Source organism: Mastacembelus armatus, chromosome 13, assembly GCF_900324485.2.
Source record: "Mastacembelus armatus chromosome 13, fMasArm1.2, whole genome shotgun sequence".
Classification (NCBI taxonomy): domain Eukaryota; kingdom Metazoa; phylum Chordata; class Actinopteri; order Synbranchiformes; family Mastacembelidae; genus Mastacembelus; species Mastacembelus armatus.
The window spans coordinates 12,666,132-12,693,843 of NC_046645.1; the positions used below are offsets into that span (position 1 = coordinate 12,666,132).

Sequence of the window (27,712 nt, forward strand, 5' to 3'; positions counted from 1 at the left end):
TATGACAAATATATTGTATGCAGCTGTGTGCAGCACTCATGTCCAAGATAAATTTGTCCCTGGGAATAAGGAAGTGTACCTTATTATATTTTATTCCCTTTTTCCTTCACTGCACCTACAGTGAAGTACCAAGTCAGTATTTTATTGGTACCTGATTCATACAAATACTTTAGGCTGTATTAAAGAGTACTACACAACAACATTGCCATACACAGATTTATTCACTTATACAGATTTATTCACTTAAAACTTGGGTTCCAAACACCTGAGGCCGTGGTTGGTGGGAGGCGGGACTTCTGCAGGAGGTGAAGTGACAGCAGGAAGAAGCCCATGCTGACCCCGCCAAGAATGACCACGCCTGCGATCAGAGCAGTGGTCACCGGTGTCATTGGCTGTGTGGGGTCCTCAGATGCTGGTGGGTGGAAAATTGAACAAAAAACTAATTTAAAACAGATGGGTTGTTGCTTTAAATCATACATTTCTATTATTATCTGCTCTCTTTGTACCTGACCAGAAAATTTAAAAAAAACAAAAAAAAACACATTTCCAACCATTATAAATGTGAGCTTACCAAGTTTGGAGTTGTTGACAGGACTTTCATCTGAAAAATGATTTTAAAAGTGTTTGTTAGAGTACAGAGGCATTTCATCATTTAGGAGCTCTGTGCATGTATTGATCCATCTTTCTAAATTTAAAGAAACTGTTTGACATTTGTAGAAACATGCTGTAGGAGCCAAATAGTGATTTGTTGAACCTTGGGTGTCACGATATTGGTGACAGTTAATTTTGTATACAGGTACACTTCCTACTAATATAATAACTTGCATTTTTACAAGCGATTTTATGTGAGACTGTGATATTTGTATTATTTTGACATTTGTATTTCACATTTGTATTACCTGGGCTAGCAGAATATAAGACTGCAATATGACATTATTTTTCTTCTTTTTGCATCGATTTGACAAACTAGAGCTTGCAAGCTAGAGCTCATTTTTATTATAATTATTGTAGCTTCATATCTAACGAACAGGCATGTGAATGGTATCGATCTTCTCGTTCATCTCTCAGAATGAAAGCAAATGTCAAACTGTTTCTTTAATAGTCAGATTACTGTTCTTACCGCTCCTGGTGATAATTGGTCCAGCAGTGATGATAGTATTCCCAGATGACACTGGTGGGGAATCGAGGCTCTCGTCTCCATCCCGCCTACGCCTTCGCCCACAAATCTACCAATCACATCAACAAAGTCCAAACCTCATTGAAATCAGGAGACACACAAGTAGACACAAACTGAGATTCATTATTTGGATACTTACTGGCATGAGCATGATGCAGTCATCTGCCCGGCAAAGCTTAGTGACACAGTGCAAAAACACAGTTGACATCTTCTGGTGTCTGTGTTTAACAAAACGGAAAACCTCGAAGGAAAAACGCCCCATCTGACTCTTCCCGTTCTCCAAAACCGTGGTCTGCGGATCTTTATAGCAACTTTGTCAAAAGAGCACACATATATGTTCATATGTGCTGGACATGCACACACACTGAAAATGACAGATGGCTGTCTAGATGTACGGTTAAGCACTTGCTGAGATGAAAAAATGCATTCATGGGGCTAGGCCATTTGCAGAGCCTGAATAGGTAATGACTCCCTTTTGTTGTTTATGAAATCATCATGTTGAGGCGAAAAGAAGCAAGATTACCCAAAGAAAAGGTCATAGCGGAGTTCATCATTAGGATTCCCTGAGGGGGTTGTGTAACAGTAGTCCATCAAGATGTTCCACCTACCGAAGGACAAAACTGTGAGATAGGATGGGGGATAAAGATCTAACCGCACATGGGAAAGCACAGATCAGACTTTCTTTGCTGCAGACTGGCGCCTTCAAGTAGAACAATAAGATAATGGCATAATGAATGTAGCCAAAGCCTAGAAAAAAATATCTGTTAAAATAATAGTGAGAAAGATGCTGTGATTGACCAATGTTTCACTAATTCTGTTGTTGCTGCAATGGCAGAATGTTTGCTTCATTACCAGTGTTTCTGCAAAGATTTATGACGACTGAAAATTAGGGAAAAAAAATCTGTATCTTATAGCGAAAGATCAAATGTTACTTGGTACCGTTTGTCTAGGTTTGTTGCTTTGACAGCAGCAAATACTCTAGTTTTCAAAGCCAGCCCAGCCATTGGAATCGAGAGTGGTTGATTGTATGTTGAGTCCTGTAAAGCAAATGAAAAAAAAAAACAGTACAGGTTTTAACTGAAAATATGTAACTGGAAACTTAAATTCATGGAAGGGCTCAGGCGTGACATAATGAGCTTTTAAATTATAAGGCTTGTGATTTCAGTGGTGGTTTAATACACAGTTGGAGCTCTAGGGAGTATTTATCGGAGCAGTGTGGTGTATGTGGGATTTGCTCCAAAATAAACCACACTACCCCTGTTCATTTTCATGAAGGAATATTCAATTAATTCTAAGCTTTAGGCTTTTTCCAAAGAAAGTGAAATATTTCTAGTGTTAAATTGGGTTATATTTTAGTTAACATAATTGGATGCTAACTGTTATATACTCTTTTAATAGTTAATGGGCACAATCATGATTCAAAAATCATAGCTATAATTTTTTATTTTAAAAAAAGTTATGAATTGAAATGGATATTAGTGTATGTGAAAAGCTGCATACAGCTGTGTACTCACGTTGTACAGGATCATACTGAACGTGCTCACAAATGTACCGTTACTGTCCTTGACAGATACAGCAGCGGAGGAGCTGTGAACAAAGGCAACACATCTGTTTCAGTGCTATTCTTCATCTTTTGCCAAAGTTTGGTTTCCTTAAGAATCGCATTCCTGAAAGCACCAGTTTTGATGCAGTATAATGAGAAAACTACTGTTCATTTATTTATCTAAGTGTCTGAAAAACAAGTTTAGAGGAATCAATAGATGCGAATTAGTATATGAGTCATTATTAAGTGTGCATTTCCAAAAATGATCGGTTGTCAAAATAACAGGAGACACCAACCCATTCAGGCTTTTAAATTAGGCACTTAATAATCACAGCAATTTGGGAAAAACATAGCTTGTAATTAAGAGAATAAATCTTAATATCAGATCCCCTATAATTTCTGAAAAGATCAACCTCCCTTTTGGATCTGGATATTTTTGGAAGCAACTTACGATGCCAGCTGTGAGCTATTGACCAGATACTCCAGTGGGTAGCTGCAGCTGAATTTGTACAACAAACCAGGCAGGTAGCTAATTATAGCTGGTGGGTCAGGGGTGTCGATATAGCCCGAGACGTTCCCAATTTGTACCAGAGACATGTTCCCGTAGGCGTTGGCCCCATAGACTGTGCTGACCTGCAGAGAGAAACAGCTCAGCCACTCAGTTGTTTTTCTCTGTGAGGAAAAGAACATGATGAATTTGTGTATTGATCATATTAAAGCCATGTCATTATGTTTGTGTATTCTTTACCACCAGGCTGTTACCGCAGGCCTCCAGAGTGCTGAGGCTGATGCTGAAGAGGACCGCCGTGGGGAAGGTGTTGTTATTGATGAAGCCACGGCAGTGAGCGTCACTGTGGTGACCGTTCAGGGCCAAATCTACGTCAGTGTAGCCGGAAAACAGCACGGGGCAGAAGTTGATCTTTAAGGTGATGGTCTGAACGCCACAGTATACACTGATGTCCCGCTCACCTGGAAGGACAGAGAGGAAGTGCGGCAGAAAGCAGCATTAAAAAACTCTCAACCTGGTCTTCCCACATCTCAGTGGTGGTCAAAGGTGATTATAGCATCCAAAGGCCTCCATTAAAGAAAAAACTCCTTTACCTCATCAGAAACAATAATCAGAGTTTAAAGAGGCCAAATGATCATATTGCTGACTTATCCTATTACACCGTTAACAAAACTACTTAAAAAAGCAATTTTTCAACCTATATGACCCATCTTTATAGCAGGTTTTGTATTATTATTATTATACTTTATATGCAGCGGTTACACCAAGCTGAAATGTATACATTTAATACAGCAACACTGCAGTAAATCCTGCCTCTGTGCAAGTTTAATGTTCAGGTTTTAAAGGAACAATTTTAAAGTGATATCGATTCAACTTTATGGTCACGGGCTGCTGCTTTTTTTTTTGTATAAAGCTTAAAGGTGATTCTGGTTAACATAATAGTGGTAAACGGGTAGGCAAAATATTGCAAACACGTCAGTATGAAGCAGAGTCCTAATCTATTAGGAATCTATATCACTTTGTATATCTAGAAGACTGTGTTAGAAGAAGTACTCACAAACTTCACTATGAAAATAAAAAAAAATGCATTACAGGCAAGAGAACTGAATATTTCTCAATAAAAAGTGCATCACAGTTCAAAATCTTATGTTTCATCTAAATTTGTAATATTTAACATGTTACCTACATCCGTCACAAAACTGCAAAGTGGTAACATGACAACTGTGCAGCAAGTGCAAACATTTCTGAAGTAGTACAGCTCACAATAGTGAAATAAACAGCTTACAGCATATTTTACAAGTAACGGAATCATGACTGTATGTTTCATATATAGAATGAGAGAAGAGCGTAAGGTCTGAATGTCATCTGTTGTGTTCTCACCAGGAAACCTGCTGTGGTAGTTGGCGTCACAGTTATATCCATTAAACTGTGTGGAGACCGAAGCTGCTTTACTCATCAGCAGGAAGATAAAGCACATTCGTGTCATTTCAACGCCCGAGGGAGGTTTGCCCACTGTCATGTTCAGAAGGTCAGCATTGCACTAACCACATTCCTCAGGTACGTGTTGCAAAAAACAATGTTCCCCCGGCTCGCCTGTTTCCTCAACTGCTGCACGCCCCGACCTCTATCAGAGTGGTACAACCTTCCTTCCCCTGGTCCCCTAATCCCTCTTATCCGTCCCCCTCGCCCCTTTTACCTCAGTCACTCACACTGAACCCAAAACTTCTATTACTCAACCCCTTTTAAACTGAGGTCACCTCTCTTTCCAGCTCATTCCATCCCACTCCTCTCTTTCTACCCTTACTGCTGTTTTTTTACACCTGTTTCCTGTCTTTTCCAAAGTAATTGTTTGGGACTCCTCCTGCTTTGTGATGATTGAAACGCTCAACACTGTGGCATGTAGATCTAACCTAAATACAACATGATCCAGACATGTATCAGCTGCGTGGCCACAGATTTGAAAGATTGAGGGACTCATTATCCAAACACTTCCACACAAACCTGCTGCAGTGCAGAACATGGGAAACTGCATCCGAGCAGAATGGCCTGGACGAATCTTTTCATCTTGCTCAGAAACCTGAGAGCACTCGGGGGGTTCCCAGTCACATCTCGTCAGTCTGATCTCAGTCTGTCAGCTTACACAAACGATGGGTGGGGGTGGTGGTGGTGGTGGGGAGCCCAAGAATTAAGCTGTCATCGGCTGGTGCTGCGGCCCACATTCACATGAACATAAAAGTCGACTCACGGTCTGATGCAGGGCTGTGTGTGGGTAATTGTGATGCACAAGGCATCACTTGGAGTAAAGGTATTCAATGCGGTGTGTTCGGTGTTGCAGAAGGTAAATGTGGAATCTCAATCCTTACTTATACTTTGACTGCCTGAGTCCAGATGTGAAGCCGATGAGCTAAACCACTCAGCTCTGATTTTACTGCAGTCCAACTAACATAATAAGAGCTACGTCAGAAAATACATTTTTTTCTTTGCAGTTGTTGGGGACAGTGTCCAGTCATGGGTTAATACACACTTGGTGCTATGAGAAGGTTTTAATGGGACTGATCCAAAAACATAACAAAAAACTACCCATGTTCATGGCACTGAAGAAACATGTCAGCTAGTACATATGTGCAGCTCGCTGATGTTTTTTGTTTGTTTGTTTGTTTGGGGGCAAAATGGTCAGTGTCATGTGGGAGCCAATATTGGGATTTGGCTACATATTTTATACAACCTCACCTTACAACACATGTTCAGTTTATAATTGGTTTTTGAAAATTGTAAAATCCTATAAAATACTAGGTTTTTGATTAAAATCTGCTGTTAGATATTGATAAAAAGATTACGAGCAAAGCACCAAGCAGAAATACCTAAAAACTAATCTCATTCCTGCCTCATTTGACTGTTGGCTTCAATCAATGAAAGTCTAGTCTGCTGCTGTTTGATTGATTATATAACCATGAGCTTTTTTCTGTTTTTTAAATAGGGGGGGGGGGGGGGGGGGGGGATAACAGAAGTTATTTTTTCTTACTCTTTCTTTCCATCGCTGGAAACAAAACCTACACTGGGTGTATGTGCACTCTTTGGTTGACGCAACAAGGTGCATTTAGTACCTGTGGCTTTCAATTGCATCACATTATCTCCCTCAGTGGACAGTTTCCACAGGTGGAACTGTTCACCGCACATTTCCTATTTTTGCTCTGCTGATTTCAAGTAGTTGTCTTCTTTATATAACATACTATAACACAATTAATAAACCAGGCTCCACATTAGCCACACCTGCATGTCCATGGCATGGTTTGGTAAAACGAATAAGTAAAAAAGAGAAGAAGAAAAATATTAATTTTTCTTTGTTTCTCTGGTCAACAATACTTATTTCAGCTTGGGGTGTGAAATCTGTTCAGTCATATAAGTATAGCAAACTACCTGACATACAGCAAATCTGGGCAGAGGTAAGTCACACACATAGATGACATTTTGATATGTCATAGTAGGAAGAGCACAAGTGTAAATAATAAAATTAATGAGGTTGAATTCCATTTAGTTGTTCGAGTCAAGTGTGTTACCATCTACCTTTTCTTATGTTATAAATAATTTCAGCTGGATTCACATCACTGCTCTCTTCCAGGAAAAAATACTATATAAACGGTAGCTGTAGCATTTTATGTATTTGTGTATGAGCACATAGGAACATTACATGCTTGAATTATTGTTCCCTATCTCCTTTGTGTCAGTAAGTTTAGACTCTTCCTGCCCTCTGGACTCCTGTGTCCGCCTCACATTCAGACTTGAAGGCTGTGTAGGCACCTGCTGGTTGTGCAGAGCACTGAGAAGCACAGCTGGCTGCAGGTGTTTGCTGTTCACTGCTGCCTGCCCAACTGCCTATGGCGACAGAGGGCTGAAATAAAATGTGATGTGCTTCCAAGCAGACATACTGCACGTACGAAATGAATACATATTGTATGGTAAAATGGTGAACCCATTACTCTCCTTCTTATTCTACAAATCCCACCCAGCAAATTATCTAGGCTATTCATTCAACTCATGTCCCAATGAAAAACATGCATCCATACACCCAAAACAATGCTCAGTGTTTTGCACCTTCTTGATTTCATTTTCGTCATAGTACATACCCTTTTAAAGTTAGCATTGAAATTACAGCAAAAAGCTGCCTTATTTCACTTTATGATGAATCACACCAATTAGGATGTTGCAGGAAAACTTTTTTTATTGTGCACCATAGTGCCACAAGTCTGTGTACAACTCTCCCGAGCTTTGTGAATGTTTCTTGCAGTTCGTTGTGCTCAAAGACTTTTAATGGCTCAGGAGCAACCAGCTCACTCAGATTTGCCTGATAGAGCCGTCACTATCTGATCAACCTGCAAACATCCAGACTCAGCAAACAGACATCTAAATCACACAATCTGGGCTGCATCAGAACACCCGTGAGAGTGCGGCCGCAATCTGACGCTCCATTTTTAACACAAGCAGGAAAGTGAAGCCCTCATCAAAGGCCCTGTTGTGATTTGATCCTCAGCGAGTAATGTTTGCAAAAGCCAGAAAGTTCTTTTTTGCTTCAGCAGAAGGGCAATCTTTATAATATATGTTGCTTAAAAAAAAAAAAGATTGTTTATCTGCTGCCACAGATGATATTTGCAGTACAGAATAAAGTGCTGCACAGAAACTTGAAAAAAAGTAAAGTAGTGAAATAATATGAAGTTAATTTAAAATTCAATAAGGTGCAGATTGTACTAGTGATACGGATTAATAAAAGAGTTTCTGTGTGTGATTTCTTTAGGATGTCATGTTATGTGTTGGCAGAGGCCGCTGTCTGTATCTTTTATTGGGCTGAATACCAACAAAAAATTCTCAGGTGAGCAGGGAAAACAATGAGCAGAGTTATTGTTTATGTATAAAACCCTGCATTAATAAAACTACATGGGAGTCAGAAAAAGAGATATAATTCACAGGAAACTGTAGCTGAGCAACTGTAGCTTTGTGGAGACTTATAAAGTTGACGCAATAATTTTGACCATTTCAAAGACTGAAGAGTCAGGCCAAGACCTGATGTGTTGCTGCTTCAATGTTATTGACAGTGATATTAAAATTATTCATTTCAAACTTAGCTTGTTGTAAATCAATAGTGAGGCAAAATAAATAAAGCCTGTGATTTATGTTGCAATGAAAAAACTGACAAGAACAATTACAGAATTATGCTTCAAATGTGTGAGTAATTTACAGGGGATGTTCGCAGCAGTTGATACCTGAGACTCAGATTCATTAAACATAATTTGGGTGGCAGCTAAAGTGTAAGTGAGCCTTATGATGGGCACGGTGTTTGGAGAGACACGTGGCACTGTGCTGCCCTCCTGTGGTCCTTGCGTTGCACTCCATAACAGCGGCCATTTCCGCTTATCAAAAGGTGTTTCCAGTAAAATAATTGATGTTAATGAGAGCGTCACGGCCAAAAGAATCTGTATTTATATATTCAACTTTTCATATTTTCAAGTGTGGATTACCCACTGAAATAAATTAGTTTTGTTTATAAGAAGTAGTAGTTTAAATAAAATCTTCTTCTGTTTTGCTGTCACTTTTATGTTCACATGAAGCCGAGAAAACATGTTTATAAAGAAACAGACTTCACTTGCTCAAAATCTACTCCTGACTCTTGGGATATAATGCTAACCTTCATCATACCCCCTTGAACCTTATAACTCAGGGCTGGATGCCTCTATGTTGATCCTTTCATTAATTTGATTCTTTTTTTCGTCATCCTGGTTGACTAAAATGTGTTTCAAAGACAGTCACTATTTAGACATCCATTAAATACTGTTTAGGAAATCTCAAGGTGAATGAAAGAAAGAAATCAATAACCCGGATCTGTATAACACAAAAACAATTAAAGTTAACTTGAACCAATTTAAAGTTAGTTCAGAGGAGAAGAGAAAAACAAGACAGGCAGGGCAGAAAGACCACTGGATTCAGAAACCAAAAAAAAAAAAACTGCTTTTGTTAAGATAAACTGTACCTAATCTTTCTAGAAATGTTCTAGTCTGTCAAGCTGATGGAAAGTCAAGCGGGACAAACTTTCTCTTGGCTAATGTCACACGGCACCAAGGGCTTCTCTAAGGAAACAAGGACACAAACATGAAAAATCTGGTGGCTTCTTCTATCTGGTCCAAAGTTAGATAAGGCTGACTTCAGTGAAAAAGGTCTGTTTTTGCAGAAATGCTTTGCAATAACAACAAAACCCATCAGTTTTATATCTGTTAGATTTTGAAAGGATGTTACTATAGTAAATGTTATATAAAGGCTGTATCTCACTGGATAGACTGGGATGCATAGGAAGTCTCAATACATCCCCAGAACCTTTTTGTTTCATAAAAATACACACCTGTTCATTTAGTCAGGTGTGTATCTGGATCATCACACACTAAAAAAAAAAACCTGGGGTCAGTGTTTCAAAGAGGGGTGCACTGTTCAGGCCTGTATGGTGATTTAGTCTAACATCTTTTACCTATAGGAAAACATACTCCATGGAAATAACACCTTAAACATGCTAATTCACTGGTTCAGCTGGAAATAATCTTGAGCTGCCTTCACTGACAAAATGCCAACAACAAACCCAAGAACCGCTGTATTATGGTCAAGATGGCTCTCTGTGTGTCCACGTATTGTCTTACGAGACAGAACATTCAAATAAATTAAAAACCTGACATCTGATTATTGAATTCCTTCTTTTTGTCCATCATCTGGGAGTTCTGGGTTAGTAGCTTCAAAGAATCCAGGAAACACAATATAACTAGACTATGTGATAATAGTGAAATATCCCAAAAAGTTGAGCTGAGTTGGGATAACTTTGTCAAACTAAACTAGTTTTGGTATTAAAACTAGATTTTTATATAGCACCCCTCTGCAAATGACCTGAACATTTGGGGCGGCTGTGGCACAGGAGGTAGAGCAGGTCGACCATGAACCAGAGGGTTGGTGGCTTGATCCTTGGCTTCTCTTGGTCCACAGGTCAAAGTGTCCTTGGGCAAGACACTGAACCCCACGTTGCATGTTCCACTGGTGTATGAGTGTGTGAGTGGATAGTGTAAAAGCACTTTAAGTACACTTGAGTGTAGATTTATCCTTTGAACACTGTCGTGCCAAGATACATAAAACGTCAGAGGCTATAAACTTGGAAATTATGAAGATATACTATGGAAATACATTTCTCCCCTCATCACAACATCACAGCTCTTTATTGCAGCATTATTACAGTCATTTCTTCTTTTAAGCCCTAAAAAGACAAAAAACAAAACAAAACTAGTTCATTGTAAATTCACAAATGTTGCACTGAGAATCAAAGCATCAGAGGGGAGGCATCTAAAAAGTGTCTTGACTGATCCTTTCACTTTTTCAGGCCTGTGTCAGTCGGTGCTCAGGCCTCCTCCTCCTCCTCTGAGCCAGGCCTCCCCGTGACTGCGCACTGGGACTTCGGTCAGTGCAGCCAAACCTGCACCCCGGCGGATCTTTATCTCCCTGACATCTGATTCATTAGGGCGGTGTTTTTACCCCTGACCTAAGCAAGACCCGCCATTACCCTACCTCAGTGGTCCTCGAGCAGCGGCAGCAGCGGCAAGAGGAGGAGGAGGAGGAGGAGGAGGAAGAGGAAGAGGAAGAGGAAGAAGAAGAGGAGGAGGAGGAGGAGGTAGGCTGGAGAGGAGACGCAGGGATCCGGTGTGCCACATCGGGATGAGAGCGAGACAGAAACCCGGGTCGGATGAGTCAGCGTGTGGACCCTGCAATCACCGCATCCCAGAGATCTGAATGAAGTGGACGGAAACGAGCGGCGCAACAAGAAAGAAACAATCTAACATTTCTGACTGTTGTTGTTGCCAGATCCCGCTTCTCTTTATTCCGCCCGCCTGTACAGTCCGCGTCTGCCATAGCCTAGTTTTGCTTCTTATTTCCACCGAGGTGGGAAAAGGGGGGGTCCGACAAGGTTTCGGAGGAGGTTGAGGTTTTATTTTATTATTTTTTTTATTTTATTTTATGTTTTGTTTTTGAAGCTCATATCCGAAGGCCAACCCAGACGAGGCGTACATTTTTTAAAGTCTTTTGTTGCGGCTGAGTACGCGAAGATGTCGGGACAGAGCATTACGGACAGGATAACTGCAGCCCAGCACAGTGTGACGGGATCCGCCGTGTCGAAAACTGTGTGCAAGGCCACCACTCACGAAATAATGGGCCCGAAAAAGAAACATTTGGATTGTGAGTATGTCCAAACAGCACATGAGTGAAAGCACCGCAACCTCCCCCCCAAGCGAAGCGCCGCCGAGCAGACTCAGATATGGCGCTGGTGGAGCTACAAGGCCTCAAAGCCTGACACAAGCTACATGCTAAGTTACCTGCCTGTTCATGTTAGGGACATTATATTATTGTAGCACCGAGGACAGGCCTCGTTAACGCCGATATACGTGGTTAGAAGGGTTTTTAAAGACGTGGCAACCTTTGTTTATGTCTTGAGATAATTTAACTTTTCGTTCTGTCCTCGGTTGCTGTCACTAGCCTGTGTAGCTGTCTGGTTTTGTTCAATCAGCTCTTTCTGCTTTTCTGTTTCTCATGTTTACCACTGACTTGTAGCTTGAATGGTTATTAGATATGGCAACAAATCTGGATTAAATATTGATTTGACCAGTTTCTAACAGGGAAACCCTTAAATCAGTGTGAGTAAGTCAGGCCCCTGCAACCACAGGCCCCTGGTTGAACATTTACAGGAATGCTTGCAGTCCACTTTCATCCCCATTTCCTCTGTGCACCTGCAGCAGGACAAGTGTCTGTCTCAGCACAGGCCACATGCTGTAACGTGAAGTGATTAACTTGATTCCTGCTACTTATGTCGGTGGGGCCGTGACGCCTCAGACACAATGATGGGACATTGTAAGGGCACAGATCACTGTTTGTGGCAAGGAGAACTTGGGCAGTGAACCACACTGTTACATTCATATCCTGACGTAAGCAGAAGTGCTTAAATCCTGGTCTGACGCTCTCATACTGAGAGGAGTCACTATCTGTCTGCGCTCACAGATGCAGGGGTAGATTTTCTTTATATCGATCTGCACTTGCAAATGCACGGTGGAAGTCATGAAAAGTGAGTTTTATGATGGCCCTACATCATCATAAGAGTTCAAGCAACAGTTCAGGAAAAAGGTGTATACATTACTCCAGGCTCCAGACTTATCGTAATGGTTTTTGGAATGAAGTGTAGCAGAAGTCTGATGTCCTTTCTGGTAATCTTAGATATTTGTGGTGAATATTTTCAGCTTGATGTTAAAGCTACAGCTCCCATGACTTTTGTGCTGCTGACCCCTGAGTGTAAGTTGGAGGAGTAACGCCAGGTGGGTCCATCCAGAAATCCAATGTGACTAATGTTTCTCAGCAGATACTGAGAGCCCATGTATGTGTGGATGTTAGCATGTTGAAAGATGACAGAGAGAGAGACAGTCAGAATGAGGCAAACACAAAAACCCACATTAGTGGGTTTGTTTAATAAACACAGATGGATTCACTCATCACTCTAATGTTGTCTATGTGTTATCTCCATTTTGACACAATAGAAAGTTCATTCATCCATTATCTATACCCGCTTATTCCTAACCAGGATCACAGGGATCTGCTGGAGCCTATCCCAGCTCTCTTTGGGTGAAAGGCAGGGGTACACCATGGACAGATCACCAGTTGATCTGCACCCAATAGAAAGTTATTTTCTAAAATTACTCAGTATATTTTTAAGAATTATTTTAGGGGATTGCGTGCCATTTATGAGACAGCTGCCAGTAGAGAGATGGCAGAACTAAAATAAAGGGAAAAGACAGATGGGGAAGGACCAGGACCAGGGTGCCCCAGTTCTATAAAAAGAATCAGGGCTGCAATGTGAAATTGTTGTTATACAGAACATTTTAATAAATTTATTCTAAAACTACTTATATTTTCATTGAAATTATAAAATAATTTAGCAAAGAATATGAGACCTGATCAACAGTTGTTGGTACTTGACAGTTTCGAATACAACAAAATATGTTGAAAAATGTGTCGAAACAATACTGGGATGTAAGTTATTTTCACAATATATTAATCTGAAGATTATGTAAGAAATTGGTCCCAATGGTGCAAATTCCTCTTAAGTTTAAAATTTTTGTTTTGACTGACCAACAGTCCAAAATCCCAAAACATTTACAAAGAAAAGCAACACATCCTCACATTTGAAAGGCCTGAACAAGGGACTGTTTTTGCCTGAAAATGTGTTGGGTGATTAACTGATCATTAAAATAGTTGCTGATTAATTTTGTGTTTTTGTTTTGCTTTCGAATTGATAAATTAGTTACTGATGCAATATGGTACCTGACTTTCTGTACCATACCAACACAGTTAATAAACACAATTCACACAAACACAAACCCTTTTTACATTCACAAAACAAAGCAAAACAAACAACAACAAAGTCCTTAATGTATAAATGAGGCCTAAGACGTGTGACCTGTTCTAAATTTGGAAAGACTTTGATAAAAATGAGGAACTATTTGCAAACAAGAGTATGAATCTGACCAGGCGTTTGATTGCAGTTTCGGACACATTTTGGCTTTGTTTTGGCTTCGCCCATCTCTACACGATTAAGTAACAGTTTGCTGTGTTTTGTAGTGCTTAGAGTATAACACAGCACATTACTTCTGCATATCAGGGAAATATAATAAATAAAAATCATCACTTTTAGAAACCTATTGTTATGCTTAATGATATTCTGATCTGAGTCATTGTGACGTGCACAGATTTCACACATTTACTGCAGCCTTAATGGTGTTTTTTGGATGATTAGTAGCTTTATGCATTGTCACGGCTGTTACATGGATTCATTTGTCTCTTGTAAATGAATTCAATGTGAACTTATGAATGTCAGCCAGTGTGAATATTTAGCAGGCTGGTTGTAACATGACAGTGCTGTCAGTTCATCTTCTTCCTCCTCCCTACTCGTCTTCTCTCTGTCTTCTGTCTTCTTGGGGCAGTTCAGCCAACCATGCTATCTGCTGCTGCCTCTCTGGAAGGTTGTCCTGCCCTACTTAAAGTCCCCCGTCTTTTGAAAAGTCAAATATAGGACAGAAAGGGTGGCCCAATTACCCTGTCAGTCTGCTCGCTCCTGTGAATGGCGGGGTCGTTAGCACTGATGGGCTGATGACTAACATCGTTTAACCAGCACATAGGGTGTAGGATGAACATATGAGCAGAGGCAGCGGGACAGTAAAAGCGTGGTTAACATCTACCTGTTGGACCTTTATAAGAGGGTTTTGTTGCCATTAACAATTAAAATAAACAGTATCAGTGTCTGCTTCTGCTGCAGTGATCCTTGATTGCACTGGCACTACAGGATGATGATTTTACAGTTTTTTTTTAATGCTAATGTTATGTAGAAAACATTCTTATTAAACAGACTGCTGCCCAGTGTCTTGAGCAAAATATTTACATAGATGTAACTCAGGTATATGATGCATATTAGACAATTAAATGTCAGAAGAAAGTGGAAATTTGTCATCACAGGTTCTCATGGCCACAGCAACAATTGGGGATATCCTCAGAGTTGATGTGTTAGAAATCAGGAAAAACTGGCAAGCGTAAGGATCTGATTCATTTTGACAAGGGCCACAACTGTGATGGCTGGATGACTGGTTCAGAGCAGCTCACAAACAGCAGGTCTTGTTGGGTGTTCCTGGTCTGCATTGGTTACTACGGCCAAACGTGGTCTAAGGAAGAAGAAACAGTGAACTAGCTCTAGGGTCATGTCCGCCCAGTTCTCTGCTGTGGATCAAACTTTTACATTTTATTAATTGTTTTCAAAAGACTCCATTCTGCTTGAAAGGCTCCATCTTGTTTGAATCGTTATTAAAATGGTTGAAAATGATAAACCCTAACCGGTGATGGACTGAAGACCTGTACAGGGTTTACCCCTGCCTTTCGCTTGAAGAGTCACATCAGTGTTTTGACTTTCAGGGTTTGTTGAGGATGTTTACAAGTTACCAGTCTGAACAGGCTGTACGTACGTGAGCTGCTGTGAAGGACATGAGCCTCAGAGATAGACCAGAAAGCATTTTTGACTCATACACCCACAAATTAGTTTAAGGAGTATCTGTGGTCACGTTTGACTTTTTCATAGCAGGCAGCAGCAGGTGTTTGTCTGCTCACCCGCTCAACATGAGGCCTTGACAGTAAATTTGCAGTACAAAGGATTATCTTTGCCTAAGTTTATCCTTGTGGATAAAAATAATGCTTCAAATGTCATCATGCTCTGTCAGTTAACAAGGGATTTGTAAAATTTGAAAACAGTCCACTATAAATACATCTCCAGGTTCCTTATTTTGTCATTTGCGGCCATGGACAATTTGAGTATGCATCATAGCATAATAATATTTAGATTGATTTTTTATGGCTGAATCTCATGCCCTTCTTTTTCAGATTTGATCCACTGTACCAACGAGATGAACGTGAACATTCCCCAGCTGGCTGACTCGTTGTTTGAGAGAACCACCAACACCAGCTGGGTGGTCGTCTTTAAGTCACTCATCACCACACACCACCTCATGGTCTACGGCAATGAGGTGAGAGCAAAGTGGTTGTATCGTATTACTCAAATGTTAAATAACCTCAGATTTAGTGTGTGTAATTAATGCTTTGATGTTGTGTATAATCATGTTTCCCCTCATACAGCGTTTTGTCCAGTACCTGGCTTCAAGGAACACACTGTTCAACCTCAGTAATTTTTTGGACAAAAGTGGGTTGCAAGGTAACAATCTAATTGTGGCTGTTATTAATTTTAATTGGAAATTAGTGTGAATTCATGCAGCATTTAAAAATGTAATTACACTTGGTTATAAATTGTAAAAGTTAATTTTCTTTTGGTTATTTTTTTTTTTTGTTTCACAGGCTACGACATGTCCACATTTATTAGGAGGTACAGTCGCTACCTGAACGAGAAAGCTGTTTCATACAGACAGGTCGCCTTTGACTTCACAAAAGTCAAACGCGGGTAAGGATTTGAAGAAGTTTTGCTTTGCTGCAAGATTAAAATGTTGTATCTCTTATGATTTTTAATTTATGTGGGGAAAAAAGCTTATGTTTAGGTCTGTGGCAAGCTGGTATTCTACGAACCTTTTGAATGATTAATAAAGGAACCGTTGGAAAATGGCAAAATTGTGTGAAAATGTCTATCACAGTTTCTTCTAACCACAATCCAGTAGCCCAATATATTCACCTTGCAATTATAGACACAGGAAAAAGCAGCAAATCCTCACATTTTGAGAAAACTAAAACCACAGTTTGCATTTTCCCTTGATAAATGACTCAAATGATTCATTGATAATCAAAAATGTTGAACCTTTTCTGTCAGTGGACTGGTTAATTCACTAATTGCTTCAAGTCATACTGTTAAATTGAAATATCTCATTGAATGTTGAAACCTTCAGATATTTGTGAAACCCAGTCCTAAATTATTTCATCATTTCAAATGTCAGACTGCTGTTGTATTTCCAGATATTAATAAAATCAGTTAGTTGGAGTTTACCTTGAATGACAGAAAATTAACTGGTAACAATTTTGATAATCAAATACAGTTTTTAAGTAAAAGGAGGCTTATATATTCTTTGTCACGTGTGAAAATAAAGTGAGTATCTTCGGGTTTTGGAGTGAAAATATGAGACAGTTGATGACAATTACAGGCTAAGAACTTTGTTTCCTCTCTCCTGCTCTGGTGTAGAGTGGACGGCGTAATGAGGACCATGAATACAGAGAAGCTGCTCAAAACTATCCCCATCATTCAGAACCAGATGGACGCCCTTCTCGATTTCAATGTGAGTTTAAGGTGATGCCTCCTGTAGCTCTGCAGCTCGTCTGCAGACTGCACCGAGGCCACTGATAACAGTCTGATGCATTATCTCATATTGATAGAGTTCACATATAAAAGATTTGTTTTCATATTGTCAACAACTTGCTGAAGAAAATGCAAGATAAAGCATGTTGGCTGATGGCCTTCCCCCAGGTCAATGCGAACGAGCTGACTAATGGAGTCATCAATGCAGCCTTCATGCTCCTCTTCAAAGACTCCATCAGGCTTTTTGCTGCTTATAATGAAGGCATTATCAACCTGCTTGGTAAGCTCTTCAAGGATCACGTTCACTTTTAACCTTTTCCTTGTTTTCAGTTAATTATGTTAGGACATTTTGTGATTCTCCATTTGAAATCAGTTTATTTGTCCCCAAACAGAGAAATACTTTGACATGAAGAAAACTCAGTGTAAAGAAGGTTTGGACATTTACAAAAAGTTTCTCACCCGAATGACTCGGATATCAGAGTTCCTCAAAGTAGCTGAGGTAAATTACACTCAAGTATTTGTCTTTATTTTGTTTTACAAGTGGAGGAGTAAACTATGTGTCTTAATGCTGCAAAGATGTGATTGTAACTTGCTTGCGTTTCTCACAGCAGGTTGGCATTGATCGAGGAGATATTCCAGACCTTTCACAGGTAATCACACACTGTTCAAAGTGATTTAAAAATACAGACTTTCCACTCTTGCTTTCTATCGCGTTTCCTGCACTGAGTAGGAATTTCCCAACCAAATCTTGTTGGCCCCTGACCAAGTCTTTTGTGGTATCTGTCTGATCTTCAATGACAGCACCCCAGTACACAGTTAAGTTAATGTAACATTGTTTAAGTAACTAACTCCAACTGTCGGTGGAGAAACTAATAGAAGTTACACCAGCTAAGCCAACTTAAAGGTCACAAAGTGTAAATTTCCAGTATGGCAGTTTTACATATGTGGTGGTAAATGTAGGTGGTACGTTGTCTCCAAAAACTCTCCAAGATGGCGAAGACCAACTCTTTTGACCACAGAAATAACACAATAAATTCAGTCAGCTTCTCTGTATGTGGTTTGGTCCTGTGTGTGTCCCAGTGAAACTCTATTACTCTACGAAGTTCAGAACGCAAAATATCTGCATGAATATAGTGGAGTTAAAGTAAATAAGCATCTGCATTTCATTAGCTTGATTTTAAAGCAAGTTCAGTTCATTAAAATTTTCCCTGATCAGCACAGAGCTCTAATTGCTCCTTTTTCATCAGCGTTGCCACCCAGCACAAATAAAACACTTTGCATGATTTCCTTCTGAGCGCATGTTTGCTAGAGGAGTTGGTCTTCTGTTTCTTTTCTTCTTCTGCGTTTACTCCTTTTATTCCTACCCCACTTCTTCTCCTTCTTTCTACAGTAAATAAAGGTGTAAAGGCCATACGAAGTGTTCACTGTAATTGCAATCCAGTAAAAATGCACACTGACAGTTGGATGTTTCCTAATTTAAAAAGTATTGTGTGCTGTGCACATACTACACATTACTACCATTATACCAAATATGTTAACCCACATAGTACTGCGGCTAATATGAGTTCCCCTCTGACTGTCACCACCTTTATATTCTGTATTTTCCCCTTATCTTTCCACTTTAGTTCACAGTTTGTGTAAGTACTATCATTTCACTCTTCTTCTGTGTCCGTGACTTGGCTCAGTGTTGTCTTTTTGCATGCCTCTGCTCTGTCTCCAACATCATGGTGAACAGCTGAAGGAAAAAACACTCGCTGTGGTAAAACTCTGTTCATTTTGCTCACGTTTTTGAGGTGATAGACCAACGTAGCTCATCTACTGTAAAATGGCTGCCCTGTTGTGTAGACACGACCAATTCAACAACGCCCAGGTTGTTGAAAGTGCCATGGTGCAGTGCGTCATCCCACACAGATGTTGCTCTCATCCAGAGTAGCTTTTTGGCTGGAATGCGGTCATGAACGAGGCAGTGGTGGATAACAAATAGTCTAAAGCTGCTAGTTCACCTTAGAGCAAAATTTAACCACTTAATCAAAGATGCAAATCGGCTGTCTATGCTTGGGATTTAATGGTGTGGTGTATTTCCTGGTGTGTAGTGGTTTCTGCTCCATCTTGGTTGCCCACCACTGTCCCTTATGGTCTTGATGTCCATACAAACTGCATTTTCTGTGTTTTGGGAACTTGCTGACTGTGTGTTTTCTGTCACAACAGGCTCCCAGTAGCCTTCTTGAAGCTCTGGAGCAGCACTTGGCCTCTTTAGAGGGCAAGAAGGTCAAAGACTCCACAGCAGCCAGCAGGTATCACTGTTCCTCTAGTCCTGAACTTACAGCATCCTTCCTTTTTACCCTCTACTACTGGTTAAAGATCTAAAGTATTATTATGTGTTATGCTATTAAATAGTATTATTAGGTCAGTAGTATCTTTATGTGTGCTGTATCCAGTGTAAATTTGTCTTTTTCCTGCAGGGCTAGCACTCTGTCAAATGCAGTTTCATCACTGGCCAGCACAGGGATGTCTTTCACTAAAGTGGATGAGAGGGAGAAGCAGGCAGCTCTTGAAGAGGAACAGGCCCGACTAAAAGCTCTAAAGGTGAGCGCACTATTTTAAAAACTTAAGATGACTAGGAAATGCATTGTTGCCTGTATATTTAAACTGGATTTCTTTTCATACAGGAACAAAGGCTTAAAGAGCTCTCCAAGAGGCCCTCCTTCGCCACCACAGATACATCACCTATCTCAACCACCGGGGGCACTATCAGCACAGCGCCAGCCATTGACCTTTTCTCTACACCCAGCTGCTCGAATGGGTACTGCTCAAATTTACAGTATATGCCCTATTTAGTTTTGAAAAGAAAGGGTAGAGTGAAGAATTTTCCTGTCAAGGTTTCGCTGATTTTATCATGTTTTTGAGATGAACTATCATGTTTTTTTGTTCTAATGTAAAAAGCATTTTGGAATCAGAGTAGCATACAAATCCTCTTTTTTCTTACAGGGCTTTGATTAAAGGTTGAGTTACTAATCAATCTAATGATAGATTACCCGTTTAATTTTGTTGCTCTTTTTACTGCAGCGCAGTGAAGATGGAGAGCGACCTTTTTGACCTGCAATCAAGTTTCCAGCCTTCCATGCAATCAGGCACACCAGGATTACCAGTGGCGACAGCATGGGCAGGTAAAGAGCTGGCCCCTTCAACACCACCAACCAGCATCTGTGTTTTCTGGACCTGTTCTGCATGCTCTTCTTCTCTGGTTGTTGTCTGACTCTGATGTCCACCTCTTCCTCTCCACTCTCTTCTGTCTTCTTGTTTTCTCTGTCTCTCTTTCCTTTGCCTGACTAGATCCTTTCACCTCTGCTGATGCTGGAGATGATTCCATGCCAAACCTTAACCCTTTCCTCTCAAAACTCGTTGTCGATCCAACTCACTTACCTGTCGTGTCCTCAGACGGTGTTAGCTTTTCCTCTAGGACATCTGGTCATGAAATGTTTGGTGGTAACGACTCATTTTGTTTCTCCTTCAAAAGTTCTGTTGCCCTTGTTCATTTCTCTGTTGTTACTTACAAGCATGACTAGCCTGCATGTTTACTGTGCTACCGCAAATCAAATGTTGATTATCTGTCTGTGTCTAATTTATCTCATTTTGTCTGTACGTGTAAAATGTATCTCATTACAGTTCATACCAGCCTCAAATTATGTCTTTTGGTTCAGACAAACTTTAATTCCTCTTATGTATCAACCAGGACCCTCCGTGGCCCACTATATAGGTCATAAAGTTAAGCCTATTTGCTTCGCAGTTACATTTCATCCTCTCTTTAAACAGCTTCTGTTGTAATGCAAACGTGCCATAGAGCTTTCAATTGAAACCTGTTCTTCTTTTACCAACACTATTTTTGATATTCCAGATCGTTACAATCCCTTTATTGACACAAACTCATCCGTTTCAACCAATTACAAACGCACAGTGCGGATAGAGCACTCCATTTCAGGTACTATGATGGCTTGCCATCTCAGCCTATGTTTCCATGAGCCCTGGCAAACATATGCTGCTGTGAAATACCCCCAGGTTCTTTATATTGGTAGAAATGTGGACATAAACTAATGGAGAAGGAAATGTTTGACATTTGAGGGAAATTCAGTGAGTTAGATGAGAAGAGTGATACCAGCCTCATGTCTGTACAGTAAACATGGAGCTATAGCTGATCAGCTTAGCTTAAAGACTGGAACCAGGGGGAAACAGCTAACCTTACTTTCTCCTAAAGTAGAAGTCCTCCAAATCTCACTGATGAATTTCTTAACAAGCTCAGACTTTAGCAGTGTTCAAAGCCTAATCCATGATAGCAGTTATTTTCCTGCTTGTATTGCTGTCTGTTCCCACCTGCCTCTCTGGCCTGGCCATGAAATACCTTTTCCTTTTGCTCTTTTTCTTCCTCTCTCTCTTTTTTGTTTTCCTGCTTCCTGTGGCGTGTCAGACTCCTTCTGTGGTCCAGTGTCCATTGCCCAGCACCTCTCACACCAGGCTTCCTTCCCCACTGAGCCCTCTACTGTAGCAGGTCTATTCAGAGGTAGAGTACTGAAGCACATTCAGCTTTAGACCAGCACTAGTTTTCTATTCTGTAGATATTTATGGTATTCAGCTCTCTGTTCAAGTATGTAGTGATTGATTAAATGGACACTGTACTTACACAGGGCCAATACAGAAACTAAAAAGTCCAAACAGTTTTTAGAGAAATTTCACTTTATGTAGTCTATCTCTTCAACTGCAGCGATCCTCTTTCTCATCTCTTATGAAGGATACTCGACGCCACAGGCCCCTCCAGGCTCCAGTCAGCAGGGGGGACTCCAAGTGGACTTTGAGTCAGTTTTTGGAGCTAAAGCCACAGGCAGTAACATCCTCAGTTCTGATGGTGAGGATTTCATATTTGCATAATGAAACATGCAAATGAACATGCAACACGTGTGCGATAGGTTTTTTGTGTTTTTGGTTAACTAGACATGCTTAATTGTAGTCTGTAGATGACGAATCAAAGGCCAGTCTTGTTTAAATCCATCCTTTGTGTTTGTCAGAAAATTAAATCAAACAAAAGTCACTCATCACTTGAACAAAGGAGACATGCGGAGAACAATAGTAACATAAGTAAAATGTTACTATTGTTACTACCATTTACTAAATGTTAAGAGGAGGAAGGGATCTCTGAAAAGGCTTTAGGATATCCTACTGATTTTACTAAAGTAATTTTGATGTGTCACCTCTATCACTGGAAAACTGCATTTATTTCTTAACTGATGCCAGATACAACTGTACATGCAGCACTCAGTCACTAGTACATGTAGGAACAATGTTGTCTTATCTGTGCTGTTTTTTAATGCACAGTTGGTGCCTGTAAGCAGCAATGTCACGATGTTCTTGTCTTTGACAAAAACACATTGTGCTACAGCTTTTTGATCTGACTCTTTCTCACATTGGGTTTGAATGCACATATTGTAAAATGTGATGCTAAGTGACTTATAAAGGATTTATCTGTTTTGTAGGCTGCACCATTGTCATATACACCCTAGACGAAGGTTAAATCAGTTATCTAATGTGAGCTAGAAACAAAGCTGACTAGTCTTAAAAAGGATGTTACATCGCCAACCCAGAAATTTCAAAATAAAAGCACATGATACAGTAAAACCAGTAATTGTTTTATGACTCTACTTTTGATTAAGCTGCAGTTTATCCAGTCTTGTAGTTTGCAGTGTTTCAGCAGTAGAACAAGACAAACATGAATGGTTTAATGGAAACAATGTACACTAATTACTGAATGCATGATTGACTGTGTTTTACAATTGAAGGAGTGATTTATAATTTTGTCTGACCAAGCATACAAAACCCAAAGATATTTCATTTTCTATCGTCTATGACAAATAAAAGCGGCAAGCCCTCACATTTGAGAAGGCTGAACCATCAAATGTCATTTGCTTTATGTTCTAAAAAATGACCACTTTATTATCAAAATCGTTGGTTCAGCTAATCATTATGCAGTACTTGCAGCTCTGCTCTTCAGAGTTAACCTCCTGTATGTCTTGCCAGATATTACGGGGGGCATCCTGAAACCAACTCTTGCCGGATCCAACCAGCCGTCCAGTCAGCAGCCAGAGAAGCTGGTGTCTGATGACCTTGACTCCTCCCTGGCCAACCTTGTTGGCAGTGCGTATGCTGCTTTGCTGTAAACTGCATTAACTAAAGCAAAGGTTCCTAAAGATACAAAATAACACCTAACAAGCACACTATGTTTGAATTTCCTTTCAGACCTCGGCATTGGAAATGGCATGATGAAGAAGTAAGTGATGGATCTCTCTGTGTATGTGGAAACAGCAGCAGCTGTGCTTTCAGGACAGTAACAAGCTGGTGCTAACATTATCTTAATCTACAGTGACATCCTTTGGAGCCAGCCAGGGGAGAAGAGGATGACCGGCGGCACCAACTGGCAGCCCAAGGCGGCACCGACCACGACCTGGAACCCCGTCTCCATGGTGACGCTCACACAGACCTTTCACTGCATTGCTTATGATATCTGCTGCTGCTACACCCCTGTTTTATTTTACTGCCAATTAACTGTGGTTGTTGTCAGGGTATGTAGCTTTATGTTGCTGTTTTTAAGGTGATTTGTCTTTTAAATTCTTACTGCATTGTGTTTTTCTTCAGCCACCATCAGTTATGGCCTTCCCTGCCACCACACCCACAGGCATGATGGGATATGGCATGGTCAGTATAATGGCAAATATACAGTATATGTAGATCTAGTAGCCTTTTTGCTTCTGTTTAATCCTATTCTGTTTCTAAATGAAAATAAAAACACCTAGTACTATCTAATGGTATTGAAACAGTTAACATCAGGTTGGATGTTTCTGGCAAAAAGGAGCCAGACCACCTGGTTTACTGCATGTCACTGTGGGTTTTGGTCTTTTGTGAAGGGGTCCTACATTAAAATCTTGTTTGAACTGTTTTAGTTTGACAAAATAACCCCAACCCAAGGTCCATATAAGCCTTTTTCCCCTGAGCTTTCAACATCACACGGTCTTCATCAGCAGATTGAGTATGTTCACTTATCACAGGTACAGATGTGTTGAAATAAGAACTTAGTAACTTCACTGTCTTCATATTGTTTTATTTAGTAAGTCCGTTCACCGATGGGGACCATGTGGTACTGTTGATATGTCTTTTGTTTTTTTACTTGCTCATTATCATTTAGAGAAATTACTAAATGCACTAAAATGGGTCAGGTGCATCATTGGGCTTACCCAATTGCCATCAAATGCTATCTTGAATGAACATCTACAGGTAGGTACATCTGGTAACTGAGTAAATGCCATCTGCTGATGAAGATCAGGTGATATGACTGAAATCTCCAGATACAGAACGACATGAACCTTCTGTACAATCTGTAAAGCAAATGCTTAAACTACTGCTTTTCTAAAGCAACTTGTCTGATCTCTGCAGCCTCCACAAATGGGATCTATGGGGATGATGAATCCACCCACTATGATGTACACCCAACCTGCAATGAGGCCACCCAACCCTTTTGGTTCTGTGTCTAGTGCTCAGGTGGGTGTCTGACTTCTGCACCGAGAACACGCAAAGTGGAGTTAGTATCTATTTGCACAGCTACGAGGCTGAGTAAATAGGTGTTCCCATGTGCTGTGACGTGGTTCAGTTAGTCACTGTGTGAGCCTTCTTCTGTGTGACTGCTGCTGATGATGACAGTTTTACCAATGAACACTTCACTCTCTTGAGCTGAAAGTGACAAAACTGTGAATCATCTTTCTCATTTTAACTCCTAGTGTTCTTCCTCAACTCCTTTTTTATTAACCCTTTTTTTTATATATATATATATGTATATATACATCACAGCTTCTCCAAACTAATCTCATCCCTCCTTCCGTCTCTGTACTGACTCTTGACTTCTCCTCTGGTCCTCCTACTTGCTGTATTTCTTCCTGAAATAGCCCTCCGCAGCCTCTAGTCCTTCCAGCCAGAGCCCTCTCCGAGCCCCTGGACAGGACCCGTTTGCACACCTCTCTCTCAAGGATTTCTTGTAGAGCATCTGTTTAGGTACAGCATGCACCTGCATACATCGCATGCCCAGTGCTAATACCCTTTTGTTTCTTTTTGATGTTTTGGCTTGATGTCTTGATGTATTTTTCACATTTATTCTGTTTTATATTAGCCTTTATGTTTTGATGGATGTTGTGCATCATTTTCATAGCCAAACTCATTCTGACTCTGTTGTTCCACTGTCATCACATATTGCTCAAACCTGTTTTCTCTGAACCTTGTAGTTTTTTGCTGAATTTAATTGACTGTTCACTAAACTCCATCTGCCCGGGGGACACAAACACAGTTGGCAATATTACAGCAGCAGATTTCCATCAAAATTCATACTAAAACATTAGGATGTAGATATCGGTATCATCTCATTTTGTCTCCAGACTACTTGAATACTAAAAAAAAAAAAAACTAAAACGTGATGATTGTCAGGCCAGTTTTGGATTTAGGGAGAGTGTTTTTTCTTGATTTTTAAGTTGGTTTATAGGGGTTCGTTTGCAGTGGACAGTGGGGATAATGACAGCTTCTTCATTTTAGACTCAGTGTAGGTTACACTGAGTCTAAAATGTGTGTCATACCTTTTTTCAGATTTGACTGTGTCATAATAACTTTTACAAAAATCCTATAGTTTTCAGAACACCTGCTTGTGCAGTGTTTTGCCTCTCATCTGTTTCTGCACGACCCTCTACCAGTTTGAAAAACTCTGGATGTTTTGTCAGAAATCTAATTGTAAAAACCTGCCCAATTCAGTTTTTAACTGCCCAAAAACCAACCAATCTGGCAACACTGCTGCTGTGCCCAGCTATGGCTGCTAAGCTGTTGAGGAAGGGTTCAGTGGACATTCAATTGACTGAACAGCTTTTTCTATTCACATTGTAGACTTTCACTGACATTGTCTGTTGCCCTTCTTGCAGATGCAGTTCATGTAATTGGAAGGAAAGTGTCTCTCGGAAGATGAAGCACTTAGCAGCAAGTCTTTGTCCTCGTTGCAGTCTAACTCTTCAGAGAAACATTCACACAGCCCCAAATAGTCATGTCAACAACACAACGGTGCAACAGCTGTCAGAAACCATGGTAACCATGTCCAAATAATGTTTGGCGGTAGCTCACACCCATTATTCTGTAACTTGTCCAAGACGTCAAGTGATGATGCTGCTTTCTAACCCCCCTTAAGAGGATTCCTTATTCATTTACAGTGTAATCTGTACAGATAGTTATGGGTGCTGAGAAACTTTGATGTTATGTATTTGGAAACACTGTGGTTGGATGTAAAGGCTTGATGTTCAGCGGGGAGAGGGTGGAATTTAAAGGAGAGCGGTCTTTCCCTTTCTTGATCCGATCATCAGTCATCCATTCCCTACAGTTATTTAACTGTCACCGAGTAGTGATGCTAATGACGTTTACACCTGTTTAGTTTCTGTCTTTTTTACCGTGTTTACAGTAGACATTCCTTGTGTGTTGTTTGTATTTATTTATGACTATTGGTTTAAGATGGGCGGGTGGGGAGGGGGCGGGGGATTAATGTAAATTCTACAGTACATTGAACACCTGTGGGAGTGCTTCAGCATTGAACAAGGATCTCAGACTATCAATGAGAGGTAGAGTTGAAAATAGCTACTATATAAATTACACCTATAAAGCGGAATGATAGAGCACTAAATATTCTCTGAGTTTTGTGTTAAGAAAATTTTTTACTAGATGAAAGATTTCACAGTCTCCATTGTACAGTACTTACAGCGCAGGGGTTAGAGTATGAGTCAGTTAACAGTATATAGTCAATTCTGTGCCTAGGGTTTTTTTGCAATGGATCAGTTTCCTGTCTAGTTGAAAAAAAAAAAAAAACACTTCATCCACAAATCTGAGGTGTCGCACTGGGTGGTGGGCTCCATTTGCTTTAAGCTTGGCATGCCATTGACTCACTGACCGTATTCAAGGCTGCCTTTACTCTGAATGTGAAAGAGTTGTCTTCATGTTGCACACATCTTTCCACACTACAGTTCCTCAGTGGGGGTGGGAGGTTTTTTGGGGGGGGGTGAGTTGACAGAGTGTGACGGCTTGCTGGTTAGCTAGTTGTTACACTAGTGGGGAAAAAGGTCACAGATTTGATGTAAATTAGTTGTATAAAAGATTCAGAGGGCCAGCGTGGGGTGGAGGAGCACTGTTGATCGGTGCTCGGTGTATATAAAAACTGACTGTTCCTTGAGTGCAAAAGTGAAAGATGTATGAAATATGAAAGCAATTCAATCAAATTTGACTCTACCTAAGTTTGATTCAGGATATTCTCTGCGTTTGTCTCCGCAGATATTTTCTTTATGTAATTAGATCGTGTAGCAGACAATGACTGAAGTCTTTTTCTTTCTTTTACAAATAAAGAGCAGCTTCCACAAACGTTATATGTATGTTTTTGTAGAGAAGTTAATAACTTGAAGTATTATAACTCTAAACATGCATTTTTGTTTTAAACCCTGAGAATTTATAAATCACTCAGGTTTAGGCTCTACTGTATTTACTAAG

At 40.2% G+C, this 27,712-nt stretch overlaps 2 protein-coding genes across 9 annotated transcripts; one reads left to right on the forward strand and one right to left on the reverse strand.

The window, feature by feature from the left end:
* Positions 1 to 239: 239 nt before the first annotated feature.
* Positions 240 to 4,747, reverse strand: zpld1b (zona pellucida-like domain containing 1b). The gene is made up of 10 exons (XM_026298601.1): positions 4,609 to 4,747; positions 3,469 to 3,689; positions 3,172 to 3,353; positions 2,692 to 2,764; positions 2,117 to 2,214; positions 1,701 to 1,781; positions 1,317 to 1,488; positions 1,121 to 1,226; positions 572 to 601; positions 240 to 412 (listed from the first exon to the last, which is right to left on the reverse strand). The coding sequence occupies exons 1-10, from the start codon at positions 4,745 to 4,747 to the stop codon at positions 240 to 242; spliced, it is 1,275 nt and encodes a 424-aa protein (XP_026154386.1).
* Positions 4,748 to 10,854: 6,107 nt separating this feature from the next.
* picalmb (phosphatidylinositol binding clathrin assembly protein b) lies at positions 10,855 to 26,689 on the forward strand. Of its 8 annotated transcripts, XM_026329967.2 has the most exons (24): positions 10,855 to 11,478; positions 15,709 to 15,851; positions 15,961 to 16,036; positions 16,177 to 16,279; positions 17,006 to 17,099; positions 17,288 to 17,399; positions 17,512 to 17,618; positions 17,728 to 17,769; positions 18,745 to 18,756; positions 19,328 to 19,413; positions 19,582 to 19,705; positions 19,789 to 19,922; positions 20,186 to 20,286; positions 20,453 to 20,605; positions 21,015 to 21,098; positions 21,582 to 21,674; positions 21,903 to 22,016; positions 23,183 to 23,299; positions 23,402 to 23,432; positions 23,526 to 23,625; positions 23,798 to 23,857; positions 24,593 to 24,697; positions 25,099 to 25,204; positions 26,113 to 26,689. In XM_026329967.2, exons 1-23 carry the CDS (start codon positions 11,349 to 11,351, stop codon positions 25,189 to 25,191), a joined length of 2,214 nt encoding a protein of 737 aa, XP_026185752.1. In that variant the 5' UTR covers positions 10,855 to 11,348; the 3' UTR covers positions 25,192 to 25,204; positions 26,113 to 26,689. The 8 variants fall into 8 exon arrangements, with proteins under 8 accessions (XP_026185752.1, XP_026185774.1, XP_026185781.1 ...); XM_026329989.2 differs by lacking the exon at positions 25,099 to 25,204 and having other exon boundaries at positions 10,857 to 11,478; XM_026329996.2 differs by lacking the exon at positions 21,015 to 21,098 and having other exon boundaries at positions 10,864 to 11,478.
* The last annotated feature ends 1,023 nt before the right edge of the window (positions 26,690 to 27,712 follow it).

Bases quoted from the DNA above. Each gene is read 5' to 3' on its own strand.
- zpld1b (XM_026298601.1), bottom strand. From the start codon at position 4,747: ATGACAGTGGGCAAACCTCCCTCGGGCGTTGAAATGACACGAATGTGC. The intron at 3,354-3,468 runs GTAAAGAATACA...TTCTCTCTGCAG, and splicing joins CCTGCGGTAACAGCCTGGTG to GTCAGCACAGTCTATGGGGC. The intron at 1,489-1,700 runs GTAATCTTGCTT...CTTTTGACAAAG, and splicing joins CGCTATGACCTTTTCTTTGG to TTGCTATAAAGATCCGCAGA.
- picalmb (XM_026329967.2), top strand. From the start codon at position 11,349: ATGTCGGGACAGAGCATTACGGACAGGATAACTGCAGCCCAGCACAGT. The intron at 17,619-17,727 runs GTAAATTACACT...CGTTTCTCACAG, and splicing joins AGTTCCTCAAAGTAGCTGAG to CAGGTTGGCATTGATCGAGG. The intron at 21,099-21,581 runs GTACTATGATGG...GTGGCGTGTCAG, and splicing joins GATAGAGCACTCCATTTCAG to ACTCCTTCTGTGGTCCAGTG.